At 38.7% G+C, this 15,783-nt stretch overlaps 1 protein-coding gene across 3 annotated transcripts; it reads left to right on the plus strand.

The window, feature by feature from the left end:
• Nucleotides 1-929: 929 nt before the first annotated feature.
• Nucleotides 930-15,467, plus strand: mtpap (mitochondrial poly(A) polymerase). 3 transcript variants are annotated; one of them, XM_088642834.1, is made up of 9 exons: nucleotides 930-1,071; nucleotides 1,960-2,126; nucleotides 2,448-2,681; nucleotides 3,345-3,569; nucleotides 5,175-5,386; nucleotides 7,653-7,879; nucleotides 9,695-9,787; nucleotides 9,872-9,945; nucleotides 13,606-15,467. In XM_088642834.1, the coding sequence occupies exons 1-9, from the start codon at nucleotides 951-953 to the stop codon at nucleotides 13,978-13,980; spliced, it is 1,728 nt and encodes a 575-aa protein (XP_088498960.1). In that variant the 5' UTR covers nucleotides 930-950; the 3' UTR covers nucleotides 13,981-15,467. The 3 variants fall into 3 exon arrangements, with proteins under 3 accessions (XP_088498960.1, XP_088498958.1, XP_088498959.1); XM_088642832.1 differs by having other exon boundaries at nucleotides 931-1,119; nucleotides 1,957-2,126; XM_088642833.1 differs by having other exon boundaries at nucleotides 932-1,119.
• Nucleotides 15,468-15,783: the final 316 nt, after the last annotated feature.

Consider the following 15,783-nt stretch of genomic DNA (forward strand, 5'->3'; position numbering starts at 1 on the left):
AAAACCATTTAATAAATGTCCCAAATCTGTATGCATTCTATTTCTAAAATCATATATACAGTTAAATGTCTTTTGAAGCACAGTGCATAATCAGTCACAAAAATGCATGTTGGTCAGTTTCATATGCTTTATTATAACATCAGTAATCATGATTATATCAAACTGAATTTCAGTGAAATTATCATTTTAACTGAAATTGACCTTATGATAATAATAATAATAATTCTTACACTTTTGTTTCATAGCTCTTTTCTGGACACTCTACCAAGGAGAACTCCCCTCCACCACCACCAGTGTGCAGCCCCACTGGATGATGCAACGGTAGAATCACCACACTTCAGCTATCAGTGGGGAGGAGAACAGAGTAATGAAGCCAATTCAAAGATGGGGATTATTAGGAGGCCATGATTGATAAAGGCCAGGGGGAAATTTGGCCAGGACACTGCGGTAACACCCCTACTCTTTTCGAGAAATGCCCTGGGATTTTTAATGACCACAGGGAGTGAGGACCTCAGTTTTACGTCTCATCCAAAGGACAGCACGTTTTTACAGTGTAGTGTCCCTGTCACTATACTGGGGCATTAGAACCCACACAGACTGCGCCCCCTACTAGCCCCAATAACATATTTTCCAGGAGTCTCCCATCTAGGTACTGACCAGGCTCACTTCTGCTGAGTTTCAGTGGGCCCGTGGGCTGATAGTTGTGGAATTGCAGGGTGATCTAGCTGCTGGCATTAAAATTTCTGTTTGTTTGCATAACATTTTAAATGGCTACCTTTGGAAATGATAGGCTGAGACTGAGATCCCCAACCACCATCGTGGCCTTGAAATAGTTAATGGTATAGTACTGTTCTACGTACTGTGCTCAAAAGTGATTTTGAATTTCCCAGAACTGAACGGTGCTCTGCGCTTGCCGTACAACGAGACAACACGCAGGCGCGTTTCTCTTCATGCCGAGTACAGCAATGGCGTCCTCCTTGTGGATGTGCAGGTTATGTATGAGAGGATGGAGGAGTACTTTGAACAGCATAGAGAGACTGAATTTCACCTCGTGGAGACAGACAAGCTCAAGTAATGTAGCTGTTAAAAAAGAAACAACACGCCGGAAAGACGAACTTGGTATTAGACCTAAATACTTATACAGTACAATGTAAATGATGAAAACGTACATGATTATGAGCTAGATTTTTGCAAACAACTTGTTTGGCCCACGTGAACGTTTAATAAAAAAAACTGTCGGTGAAATCCTTTATAATATCTATGTACTATCTTCCTCTACTATGTACGAAAACTACTGGTGCCTCATTTAAATTTCTTTTTAGAGAAGGGATGAGGCTTTGTCAGAATAATTGAAAACAAACCTTTTTGAGATATGTCTGGTGATTTTAGCGATATCAGTCAGATCTGTAACAGTCCTACTGTTTATGGTGTTGACTGTATTGTAGTACAAACTAAGTTCTAACACCAGTTCGCGAAACGCTATCGATTTTTTGTTGATGTTAATATAACGTTTGATGCCATTGAAAATTGCGTATTGAAAATATGAAATTGTTCACTACTTTTACCCGAATGAATGACAAGGTTCTGAAAGAGCACCTCTTAATTTTTCTGTCAGACTAATAATCGGATTAGTACATTCTAATTTGACTATTTTCCTTCAAGCATGTTAGGAGCACAATTACAAAATGAGCAGGATCAGACAGGGAATCCCCAAATTATATGTGTATTATTGCAAGTTAAGGGAACAGTACTGCCTTGAAAACTAAACTTAATACTTAATCATTTAACATCAGAACGTTTTTCAAACTCAAACCATCATATTCTCTTTAAATACTCTGTGTTAATTGTTTTAGCTTTGACTCAACGTTAATAAAATGTAAAAAAATCATCCAAGATGATTGTATGGCATTTTCTTTTTGGCCTCATGGGGCTATATGTATTGTTTTCTTTTACAAGCAGAACCTGTTGATGAAAGAAAATCGTTTTATATGCTTCAAGAAGAAAGGCAGGAACAAGCAGAACGGTCTGTTCTTATAAGCTGCCCTCACAAAATCACTGAAAAAAAGTTTCTGAACTATTTATCAAGACATGGAGATATCAATACCTTCTTCTTCTATGAAAGTTTTGTAAGTACTTATACTTTACTTTACAGCAGGTGAGATGACTGTACTATAAATCTGTAATCCACACAAATTCCTTAAGAAAAGATGGAGAAGACTGCATTTTAAAGGATTTCAATGACCCTCATTAAAAGGCTACAGAAATTCTTTTCTGTGTGTTTCCTTGTGCTCATTCTTATTTTCATTCTTTAGGTTTATTTGTTTTATGTACTGCTTAGGTCATTTGGCTACACATAATTTTTTTCACGTCAGGTAATGTCAAAATTGTAACCTTGATTCTAGATCATGGAATGTAAGTTGGCTCATGTAGTGTTCTTTTTCTTGAAGGGTGTGTACGCCGTGGTGGAATTTTCTAAGAAAGAAAGTGTTGCATCACTTCAGGATGGAGCCAGCATCCCCAGTATTGAGCACGAAGCAACTGTCCCTTTCAAGTCTAGACTTCTTTCACTTAAATTAAATAACCCTGTTGACCAGTCAAGTTCCCAGCCATCTGTACAGTGCCTACCACAATCTCCTGTTCCTATCAATGAACTCATTCAGAAGCTCTCCAAAGCAGACAGTGTAAGAATTTACCTTTTTTACAAATCCAGCAATGTTAAAAAAATTATATATTATTTCAGAAAGCCTTTCTCAGATTGACTTAACATTCTCAATGTTCTATAGTGGTACTGTAAACATCTTCTGGTTTCAGTATGTCGTGAACTTTTATTTTTTTCCCCATTGTGTCATACTTCAAAAAATTCAGAAAATGTGCAATTTGCCCATGGTAACATGCTCTAAGTATTGCGATAATGAATGCCAGAACTGGAAATGAATGCTTTTGAAAAAGAAAGTGCTATTGCAACCAAAGTTTATTAATTGGTATCTGCTGTGATAGGAGAGAACCTGTGGATCTTTATTACTACTGGAACAAGTTAGGGTTTATTCCAAACTGAAAAGTAGAAAGATTTTTTTTCTCAATGCAACATCAGAAATGTTTTTTTCTCTTTTTCCCCCACTCCAACTTCCTAATCTTCATCATATATGTCAAAAACTAAAATGTTGTTCTTATTTTTTTAGCCACAGCCAAATTGTTTGTGCTATAATACTGTATATTTCCAGGCTTAGGATTTTGGAAGTCAATATTGTACAATTGCTGATATCTTCAAATTGTATATTTGTTACAGGATCCTGAAGGTTGATGAATAACTGAAGGTCTTCTGTCTCTTTTCTTTTAAATCTCAGATAGACCAACAGTTATACACCCTTACAGATACCTACGAGTTGACTGAGGAAAGCATTCGGCTGCGCTTTTTAGTTTGCTCTTTACTGAAAGACATTGCAGCAGCATACTTTCCAGAATGCACAGTGAGGCCGTTCGGCTCCACTGTAAACCGGTTTGGAAAGCTAGGTTGTGACTTGGATATGTTCCTGGATTTTGATGCCATCAGTGGCAGGAATTTAAAGAAGGTAGACTACCATTTTCTTTCGTCATTTATTGCTTTCCCTTTTGTTGTCTGTTCAATTAGTGCATACTAAAGCAGAAATAACACACAAAGAGGTTTACCTAGGGTGGACGTCCTACAGACTGATTGCTTTACAGATGAAAGACTCATTTGCCCAAAGCCAAAGTTTAAATATATACAGAGGTATTGAAATGCAACAAATTCTATTGTTTTAAATGTAATGCCTTTCAGTGTATTATTATTATTATTATTATTATTATTTTTATTATTTCGTGGATTCAATTAAACCATTCAGATTTGAATTTCTGGTCATTTTTGGACTAGTATTTTGGTCATAAAAGGATAATTGTTTTATGAATTTAGACAGTTTTGTGATGTATAAAGAGATTGAAGTAGTCAGCAGAAAATTTCATTCCCTTACAGGTCTCTGTTCCTTTATTTTCATTCATTATTTTTACTTTAATTAATATATATCCGTTGGGCTTTGAAACTCTGCAAAGTTATGAACCAAAGATCTGATCTTACTAAAGATAATGCTTTTGAAATTGAGGCTAATTTATATTTTAGATATAATGTAGAGGTCTTTCTTTTTCATTTGTATATACTTTATATCATTAGACAAATGAAATTTTTTTCTGTATAATGAAATTATGCTTACACACCTCTTATGCGGACAAGCTGAATTGCCTTACACGGTTGTTATACTGAAGAAGTGAGTCACAGGTGTGTATTGACTCCTAAAACTCATATAAGATCAGTTATAAGTCAGCTTTCTAACCCTCAAAAGCAAGAAGAGATACAGTTCTTAGAGTTCTGTTCCTAGATAGCTTATCGTTCCTGCAACTGCTGTGTGTAACTCAAATGAAGATAAAGTACACAACTGGTCTTTACTTTAGTAAATTAGAATTATAATGATATTATAATTGATTATACTGATTATTATAATTATAATTAAAACTATTTTTAAGAGAGTGGTGTAGAATATATTTAATAAGACTCTTCAGAATCTCTCTTTGTAATATTTATTCAGGTACTTTAGGTTTTTTTAAATGTAATACAGCTTGAATATCAGCTGTCATACTATCCCATCTTTTAAAGGGAATATGTCGTTTGATTTAATTCCCCTTATTTTTCTAATTAGGTTGATTTTTTTAATAAAGCTTTAGATGTATTCTTAAAATACATTAAAAACTGTCAACTGAGCAGTGCATTTAGTAACACAGATTGCACAACACAGGCACTTTGGGGGGTAATTAATATACCAATGTCTTGAGCAGAGCAAATGAGAGGCATGTAAGATAACATGCTGTATGTGACGTACACTCTTTCTCATAGCTGCCCCAATGTGCTTAACAACAGTCATTGTACAAAAAGTGCAATGACTGTTGTACAGTTAACGGTGGTGTTTCTGCTATCAGCAAAGCAGGTTCAGATCTTCTCATGTCTGTACTCCATCAGGTGACAGATCTCATGCCTTGCCTTCAGCTGCAGTGAAGAGTTTGAAGTAAGCCTGTAAAGATAAAGCGCACAAGGCCTAGAGTTGTGCTTGTCGCTTGGTGTACGCTGCGCCAGGTTAGTAACAGGCAGCTGTGAATTTGTCGTCTCGCAGACAGCAGGCGCCTTCTCCCTGGAGTACCAGATGAAGAGGGTTTCCTCCGAAAGAGCCGCCACGCAGAGCATCCTGTCAGTAATTGGGAAGTGCATTGAGCAGTTCGGTCCTGGGTGTGTCGGGGTGCAGAAGATCCTCAATGCCCGCTGTCCGCTGGTCCGCTTTGCTCACCAGCCCTCTGGCTTCCAGTGCGACCTGACGGCCAATAACAGGTGAGTCTTGCGGACTGAGGGGAGAAGGCCTGTGCAGACTGTGCAGACTAAAAATCTGTTTTTTATGAAGGCTTGATTGGTCTGGAGTTTAGCATGCCGTTTGCAGGCTGTAAATAGGGGTAAAATACATGGAAGGTCCATATCATACCCACACATTTTGTGGATAAGGTTTACCCATGGTCAAATTGCAGGGACCTATATCTCATCCGGCTGTGAAGGAGGTGCAATATCTTTTTGGCTGTCTTTCAGTTTCCTTTATTCTTGATGAACATATGTAGGAATATACTGTACCATGTACTGTACATAGCGCACAGTAAGTTCTGGACCTGTAGAACCAGGAAACTAAATAGATACATCGAATTATAGAGAGTTTTTCCACACTGACGTTTGTGGCCACTGTAACAACATCCTGGACTTCAGAACTCTGAGCAGAAGAGCATGTTTTTCACTTCTGCTTTTCATTGCTGTATGGTTACTGTGACATTTGTTACTTTAACCCACCCTATGCAAATAAGCAGAGTTTGAAATGACTTGACATTGCCCAGAAGTTCCTCAGTGATGCAAGCTTAATGAGGTAGCAGTACCAGCTTTAGAATTGGAGACTTATCTTTTAAAGTGTCCTTAAATACCAGCAAACACAAAGCTGAGGAGGTCTTTGGAAACTAATTCTGCTGTGGGGAGTAGTTTGCGAACTAGTCTCTCAGTGAATGGAGTGCAGAATTAGGCTTGTGACACACCTCTGATACCTGATACAGACGACATTGAAAAGGAGTCCATGTGATGCATAAATTAACAGATTAGACTCGGTAGTCTGCTGCATCTTAAGTATTGTATTTGTATAGTGTGCATATAAATTCTGAGTTTACTTTTTTAGATTTTGTTTTACTTTAACCGAGTGAATTGCAGGATAAGTTCAGCTTGTTCAGTTAATAATTACTGGTCCAATGTCGTAATTTAATGTCTTAATTATTGATTTGTATTTTTGACAAAACAGCCCAATTTGTATGAACTGTTTTCAGTATTAAAGTTTTTTTACACAACATTTTAAAAGTAATACATGTCAAATATAAAGGTATAAAATTAAATGTTGTACAAGTTTAGAATACAGTTGCCATCTACTGGTAGACAGGGGAATGATCAAGAAAGGTAAAATTATTTCCTGTTCATGTTGTTTCAGTGTTACAGACCCATGTTTGAATAACATGACCGGGATTTGTTTCCTCTTACTTACGTATTTTGATCCCAAGGCATAGTTTTCGAATATAGACCTTGAGATAGAAAGATTCTCTTATAAAATTTAATGATTTGTTAGGTACCCCATGAAACATTACAAATAAGAGCCTATCAAGGTAATTTCGTAGTTAGTAGCTAATAAATCTCATCCATCCATTTCTTGGAAGAAATCATCAGCATCAAAACAGCTAGGTAGCTTATTCAAATACTCCCACAACCCAAGAGTGGGAACTCTGTGACACTGTATGTCGTACAATATTGGCAGAACGTGAACATTTCCACATGCTCCTTTCCAAAATCTTTCTAGTTTCCTTTTCATTTTATGTTGAAATGATATTAGAACAAATGTTAACAATGTTATGCAATCTCAGCGTTTGTATGTGAAACAGAGAGGAAGCCGAACAGCGTTGTGTGCTGATCTGTTTCACCAAAGAGACCTGAAACTACTTTTTTCCTTCACAAAAGCCTTGTGGTTTCCTGGCCCCTATATATCCATATATCCAAAGCAGTGACGACTCCATTTTCTCAAACAAGACACCAAGCAGTAGAATGACAATCCTAATACTTCCACTGATCTCACTTTAACCTCCTTCTTGATTTGTTATTGAGGAATGTCATTGGATCTAGGTCAAAGAAAAATAGCTTGCAAAGCACTTTGGGACTTTTTTTGCATCAAAGGATTATATAAAATGCACTATGATGATTGCTTGGTTGTTGTCAGTGAGACATTGTGTGCATTTTCTAATATAGTTATATTTAAAGTGTTGCGAAATCAATCTAAATTCTTGCTGAAATTATTTCATTTAATTAATTAGCAATTAATTCCACACCACAGTGTTTTCTTCAGGATTAGCCTGGCTTTGATGAAAGCTCCCAGCCCAACTCGTGCATTCTACCCCTGTTTTCACAGCAGCATTAACACATTGAAGTAAAGGTGTGCTCCTCCTGGCACCAGAGGGGTCGCTGGCCCTGTGTGGTCTGGTCTGGTCTGGTGTGCGCTCAGGCATGCTGTGTGTGTCCCCTCTCCCTGCAGGATTGCCTTGAAGAGCTCGGAGCTGCTCTACCTGTACGGGAGCCTGGACCGGCGGGTCAGAGCCCTGGTGTTCAGCGTCCGCTGCTGGGCTAGAGTTCACGGCATCACCAGCAGCATCCCGGGAGCCTGGCTCACCAACTTCTCCCTCACCATGATGGTCCTCTTTTTCCTGCAGAAGAGAAACTCTCCTGTCATACCCACCCTTGACAGACTGAAGGAGCTAGCAGGTAGTCACCCCCTCCCAGAGCACATTTCACATGCGCTCTGACTGAGATTAATAATAATAATAAAAATAAGTTTTCTGGACACCACCACCAATGTGCAGCCCCACCTGGATGATGCAACGGGCGCCAAACTGCTCCTGTATGCTCACACACGTGCTTTTAATGGGAGGAAGGGCACAGTACTGAAACCAGTTCATAGATGGGGATTATTAGGAGGCCATGATTGATAAAGGCCAGGATACTGGGGTTTGCACCCCTTGTCTTTTCGAGACAAATCCTGGGATTTTTAATGAACACTGGGACTCGGGACCTCGGTTTTTACGTAAGATCCAGAGGATGGTGCCTGTTTACAGTACAGTAAAAGCTGCTGGAATTTTAGTTTTCTGTGTTATATAAGCATATTTTTACCTTTACCAAATTAATATATTCCTACTTGTTAAAGCCTAAATATGCTCAAATGCCCTCTTAATAAGTTATGCAGAAAAAAACAGTAAATAATAACTGGTCACTGGTTTTTCGTTAAAAAAGGCCTATTTCAAAACTTAAATACTAACTTTTGCCAACTTCTTTGCAACACTATGAACAGCTATATGTTAAATATGCTGAAACTATTTCCTTATGTAATCATACAGTGTTGTAATGGTGTACAATACTATTCTACAGTCAATGAATTGTACATCCTTTGTAAGTTACGATTGAGTTGTGATTCTGGTGTGTATTTCTAATTTAGGACATTGTGACAGGATAGATGGCTAAAATTCACCTGTTGATTAAAATGGCACTCTGTGGTTCTCTGAAATATTTTACCATTCCCCTTAGCTAGATGCAGTTTACAATTAGATAAAAAAAATCTTGTCCACTGCATTGCATTCTTTAATGGAATAAAAAAGATTTTTGTCTTGCAATTTTGACAAGTTTTTGTTTGTTTTAAAAAGTGCGATGTCTATTTGCTATCAACCTTCTTTACTGTTTCTTCCTTATACCTGGAATGCTGTACATGTGGAAAGGGGTGATGAATACCCTGATGAAGAATGTAGGCTACATCTTTGAACCACTGCCTAAAAATAAGAAAAGTCTGTACTTTACTTATATCTTCATATAAATTAATGTTTTTAACATTAAGTTAATATATCAGCTGACACGCACAACCTTCCCCATTAAAGGAGTACACTGTGTACTGTCATCACTCTTAGATAGTCTGTTGCATATTTAAGAGGAGGTTTAGTGTTGCAAAGACCTTGTCAAATCTAGGGTTAGAAAAAATTAGCAATAACAGTGGTTTGGAAAATGAAGGCAATTTGTAACTAAAAACCAGTTGCTAGTTATTTATTGGACTTTTCTGAAAAAAATCAATAAGATATCAAGGATCCTAGGAGATGAAAATCAGAAAAGGTGAGGATAGCATGAAAGACTCACACACCAACACAATTCATGGACAATCACTTGCACTTTGAACAAGATGTAGTCTAGTCTTTGTAGTCTAGGTCTTCTGTTATCCAATTATCTCCTCCTTAGACCTCTGAGGTCAATAATGTGCCAGTGGTCACCAAATGAATTGAGCAGTGCAGTCTTACGTTTTCATAAAAACATTAATATATGATTTTTTCTGAAAACTGAATTCTCTTTAACGTGATCCCTAACATTCAACCCATTGCATTTCAGATGCAGTGAGATGTTATAATTTTATGAAACATTGTTGGTTTTTATACCCTTTTCCACTAATTTGGTTATGTTATAGAAACCCAAACCCACTGTGAAGTATAAAGGATGCATGTTTTGCATTGACTTTTAAAAATTCATATTTTATGTTTCAATAAGGACCCATGGATAAAGTTACCATTGAAGGGAACGACTGCACTTTTGTTAGCAACTTCAGCAAGATTAATGTTCCAGAAAACACAGAAACCTTAGGTGGGTAAACGTCAGTGCTATTTTGTAGTGTAAATATACCTTTATAGTTCTGTCATTCTCATATATGTCTTCCTCTCTTTGTAGAGCATCTTCTTCAGGAATTCTTTGAATTCTATGCAAACTTTGCCTTTGGTAGATTGTCCATCAACATAAGAAAGGTAAGACTCTGTCATGAGCTTATACTGTAAATAATCTCGAAAACGTAGGGAATGTTTGATCAGTTTTGCAAACAGACCAGAAGGACCAGCATGTCATTCTGCTTGACCCAGAGCAGTTGCCCGTATCTCATTTTAATAGGGATGGTACGTAAGCAGCTGGAATAACGCTTAGAATTTGGAGCGTGTGGTACAAGTTCATACACCTGTGGAAAGTTCATAGAAGAAAGTACACCAGAAACGCAAAAAAGAATTTAAATAATTGTGACTATTGTGCAGCAGTAGTTGTTTAGAAGGCTTGCACTTAAAAGACATTTCAAATAATGCGTTGTCTGTGAGCTGTGAGTGTAAGAACACCCCTTTTGCTACAGTTCACTGTGATGCCAGGTGGGCTTGGTTACAGCCTCTACCTGCTAGAGAGTAAATTGGACACCTGCCCTGACTGACTGATTGGACTCCTGTGGAATGGAATTCTCCAGGCAGGAAACGGTTCATGTGTTTGGCCCTCTGGGTAATTGGACATTCCTCAGGAGAGCAGTCAGAGTATATCTCCAGGCAGGTGCAGAGGTTTGGGAGTTGTATATAAGCTCCTGCAGTTCAGGAAGGGAGTTAATAGTTGAACAGCAGAGAGTTTAGATAGCATAGGACACATTTTCTTCCCCTGTGCTTTAACAGAGGCAGTTCTAACAACAGTTTAAGCTTGTAGAGTTAGACAGAGATGATAAAAAAAACTTGCACAGGTTTTGTTATGGATTGGATTTAGTAAAGCAATATTTAATATGTATTTTAATTATAATTCTCCAGAGTCTCTGGGGAGCAGTAGATTGGTGCTGTTAATAGTTGGAAACTGGGTGCCAGTGGATAAGCCAGGCAAAGCATACCAGTAGGTCTCAGAGGAGAGGGGGAACATGCTTCTTCCTGTGAAGAGAAGACTGGCTGTGGATTTGTAAGGAAGAGAAACTGAGAACCAAGAGGAGCTTACCTGTTCCTGCTTTCCTGATGATTTTATTGAAGATCGAAGAGCTGCAGGAGATGAAGAGAAATTGAACAGATAGTGCTATAAATGCCTCAGGAGTGATTGTTTTTTGGGACTGAGCAGGTTTTTCCGAAAGGAGACTACCGGTACATCGTAGGAGCCCAGGGGGACTCCGTCAATCAAACGCTGATAGATCACCCACAGGCGCATGCGTCATCTGGCGCCTTGCCGGCCTGGGGTGTTTGTGGTTGAGGCGTTTGCATTCACCTTTCACTGGAGTGGTCGTGAGGATTCAAGGGCTCTCAAGGACCTTGTTGACCGTGGACTTCGTGTTCCAAGGTATAGAGTGAGGAGCTCTTTCAGCATGAGAGCTGCAGAGGAACAAGTAGAGGTTCATTCCACACTGAAGAGTAAAGCAAAAGCGGTGACAGCTTTGTGGACTTCGAGCTGTGTGAAGGCACTCTAAGGCAGTTCAGTAAAATCAGCTTCACCAGGGCTGGAGGTCTGACGCTGGTGTGTTCGTAGAAATAAGCACAGCTTTGCAGGTATCTGCTTTAACGGGACCAAGCAAGTGTGGCTTTAAGAAGACACTTCGGAAAGGACAGCCTTGGATTCAGTTTTCAAAGGCTTCTCAAGAGGAATTCAATGGGATAAAATAGCTGTCCTGCTTTCTTTAAGTGGTCATCGTGATTTGTGCCTGTAGGGATTTACATAGCAATCTGAGCGGGAGAACCCAGTTCGTGCCTGTCAGATGGAGGATACCCAGTTCTGTTCAGTCCCCAGTGCGCAGTCCAGTCTGGGAAAGCCGCTGTTACAGTATGTTCGAGCTGTCGTGAATTGGGATGGCACTTCTGATGATCAGCCGTCACAGCCTGTGTTTGCTCTTCAGTTAAATGGGATACATGGATATATGGGCAGGCTGGCCCTTTTAATCCTTCTGACTTTTTAGTCAAGCAGAGACAGTGAGATTGTGCATGCAATAATTAATTATTTCCATTTATTTTAAAACTTGAACTAAATCCTACCATTTTATGCCGCAAATTACAGCCTGGTTCAAAGTTTTCCTCATTTCAATACCTACTCTGCGTGCTTTAGTGTTTGTGAATGGTGATGGATAACTGTGTTGAACCCTCTGGTCTTCTCACTCCACCTATAGGATTTGTAATCTTATTCTTGTTTGTTTGTTTTTTTCTCGTAGAACCACAATGTAAATTGTGCCTCAAATGTGGTAGAAGTACTCTAAATGTACTTCTGATATTGTTATACATTGTACAGGGCAGCTAGTAAGGCTTTTAAATCAATTGAAATCATTTGGGGATGGAAATTTAACTAAAAGTAAAATTGGGACCTGAACCAGTGTGCTGATGAAGCACATTTCTAAAAGTTAAAACACATGGGGATTGATGATAGAATTCAACCACATTACAGATATATCTGCTGTGGATACTTATACACTGTAGCTGGGATTTTAAACTATTCTGACATTTGCGTTTCATGAAAGCACATTTTCATCTCAGTTTATGGCAAGATTTGAGATAAATGCCTGAACGAGGATTAAACTTAGCCTTTCCACAACATGGACATGTTTGTGTCTTTACTATGCGTTAGGATGAATTTTGAATGCAGGAAAAGTGTGTTTTTGCTGTTTAAATTTTTGGGCCCAATATTTGCATCTTTTTTCTACATGCTAAACTCATGTAGAATTCAATGCAATTTCAATGCAAACATTAGGTTACATTTAGCCAACCTTTAGGGTTAGGATTACAATTACCACTAACGTTTATACGAACGTTATTCCTATGATCAGGGAGACTTTATAAAAAGTAATGTTACTGAACCAAATTAGTTTACAGATCTACATTTAGTTTTGTGCTGCTGGCTTGTTTGAATTGTGGTTTTCTGCCATGGATGGTTCAAGCAGTGTGCGGTGAAAAAAAGTTCCAGCCCGTTCAAAATACAACGTTTTGTCTTTAAAGGCTCTTCCAATCCTGGTGTCCATGGGTGGCGAGCCAGAGCAAGACAAGTTCCACATTGAATGTTCTTGCTCCAGTACGACCCCCTGTTGTTATTTGCCAGCAGAGTTATGACATTCTCTCCCTCTAACTCAAGTGAATAATGTCAGGATTGTAACTGCTGGTTTTCATTATGCGAGTAAAAAATCTCCACTTTTTCAGACCAGAAAACATAATGTGAGAACTGTTTGTTCAGATAATGATTCCGTACCTGGGAGTTTAGATGAAAGGAGCACAAGCAGACACACTGGTTCTGTCAGGCCAAGGTTGGGAATCTCTGCCCTAGACCGTTACAAAGCAGCGGCTGCCATATTGTCAACCTCCCTCCTCTGCCCTGCTAGTGGTGTGCCTCGTCTGTGCAGTAACAGGGCTGTTCGGTCCTGCAGTTAGAGTCGGCTCTATTCCCCCATGCTAATTTGATTCTGACTTACTGTCTCGAGAGAGGACTTCGCAGTATGCCCAGTCATGCCAACTGCTCATGGCAACAGCTAGGGGCTGTATTTTAACACTGGTCACCAGAGATTAAAGCTTGGGAGACATTTAAGTACAATTGGATTCGCTTTACCCATCGTTGGGGACATGGATGGGACTTTCAGAAGAGTGTTTCCTTATGATCAGAAATGTCTTGGCTTCACCTTCAGTATTGCACCTGGTATCTTTTTTTTTTTCTCGTAGGGTAAGGAGCAGAACAAGCCAGATGCCTCCCCCTTGCACATCCAGAACCCCTTTGAACCATCTCTCAACGTCAGCAAGAATGTGAACCAGACCCAGCTGGAGAGGTTTGTGGAGCTGGCCAAGGAGAGCTCCTGGATCCTGGCGCAGGGTGAAGCGAGGAGCCCCTCCAGGACTGGGGATCAAGCCTGGGGCCTGGCTGCTCTCCTGTTGCCCTCCGTCTCCCAGCCGGGAAAGAGCCGGAAGAGGAGGAAAAGGGAGCCTGCCAGTGAAAGGATAAAGAGCCTGCTGGAGTCTCTAAAGACCAATAAGTTACATGGCAACACTACTGGAAATACAGTGAGCAGTGAGAGGACAGTTCCTAACAAGTCCCACTAGAGGGCACTGTGGAAATTATTTCCCTTCTCTACACTGTGTATTGAAGCCTCTCCTGATAGGATAGGAGAAAAACTAGATATGTCAAGTCAAACTGTTCTGCACCTTCACCGGACAGGTTTGCATATAGAAGAAGAATACCCGAAGTCTTAAAACGTTTTAAGATTTTATATTTTCTTCTTCAGTGGATTGCCATGACTGATTTGTATGTTTTTTTATGGTTTCCATATGTGTATGTTTGTACAGAAAATATTCATTTTACGAGAAGGCATGCATATAGAGAGACTCTCCCATGCATACTTTTGTAAGCTTCCACAAAAAATAAATACCAGCTTTTATTAATCAGTTATAGTACTCTTGAGATTATCTTGAAACATAATTAGGGATGTGCAAAAAAAATGAATATTTCATGAAACTAAAAATTGCGTTCAGGAGCATGAAAGACTGTAAACCCATTTGTCTTTACTAATGTGTTGGTATCTTGATTAACAGGTTTCCCTGGTAGGAAAACATAACTTAAAATGACCTGTATAAAACAAGGTGTAGTAATTTTGTTTTGATACGTACCTGTAATGCTGTACAGCAATTCTACAGCAATTCTATAGTTTTTGAAGAATACATAGGCCAGACACATCTAATTCTCAAGGACCACATAAGTTTTACCAGACCAGGCTCCACAGTTTTTCAGTATTTGGTAAACATTCCCAGTGTTGTCTTTCAGGGAGCTGCAGAAATAAACTTTTGCACATGTCCGTACATTTTTTAATTGGGTGTTCAGATTGCAAACAAGACTTTCTAGCTTTGGGGTTTCTGTAGACTTTGTGGGGCTGCCTGTGGTTTCCTTTGTTTGAACTTCCTCTGATGTATTCTAGTGTGTAAACAAAATAAGAGGCATTTGTTCCACTAAACAAATTCTGAGCATAAAAATCTTGTTTTTACATATTGTTGTATTTAATGAAAAATGTCAAACTTTCTTATTGCAAGTTGAAACGCTCATGGGAGCTGAGTAATTCCCTTTAAAAACCTAAATTAATTTGCCGCAAAAAAGGAAATATTTGTTGCCTAAGCCTTTCAAAAACTGTGATGTGTAGTTATGTGTGGATAAACTAGCTGTTAAGTAATTGGCCTATGGAGTTGACTATTTCAAGAATAGATATTAATTGCTATTCAAACACTGTTCTCTTAACACTAATTGAGCAGTTGTTTTAATACAGCAACAAATACTAATCATATATTAAATTATACTGTAGTTTCATTAGATTAACTATATTATAAAATTCTGTACCTTGTTGTAAAATTGTTTCCCTAGGGAGATCCTTTATGGAGTCATTTAGCTCCAAAAGAGTAAATGACTCTATGGTGTATGAAGATGTTTTAGAAGAATCACTGCATTGAAAACACGCATAGTTGCACTGTTTCTCAGCTTAGTATGATGCAAGTTTAACAATTAAAATCCCTTTTGTCATCCCACCCAATAGCCCAGAAAACAAGCAAGTGAGTTGAATGTGTTTCATTGTCTTGTTTTTGTCATGGATCACAAAGACTTCGGGTAGAAGTTTGTAATACTTAACTAATGGTCTCCCCAGTTACAAGGTGCAATTGCAAGGTAAGCTTTATAAATACACAGGTACCTCCTGACCTCCTATCATGGACAGCAGCTGTCCTCATAAATTACTTTCTCACTTCTGCAAGTCATGTCTTCAGCAAGGACACTCAGAATTTGCAAGGTAGCTGGAATTGGCTGTTTAATTCATATTTGTAAAAAGCCAAGTAATACTAATCATTTATTGTGCTCATTAAGGCGCA

The sequence above is a fragment of the Lepisosteus platostomus genome, chromosome 8, assembly GCF_059453375.1.
Source record: "Lepisosteus platostomus isolate fLepPlt1 chromosome 8, fLepPlt1.hap1, whole genome shotgun sequence".
Lineage (NCBI taxonomy): Eukaryota > Metazoa > Chordata > Actinopteri > Semionotiformes > Lepisosteidae > Lepisosteus > Lepisosteus platostomus.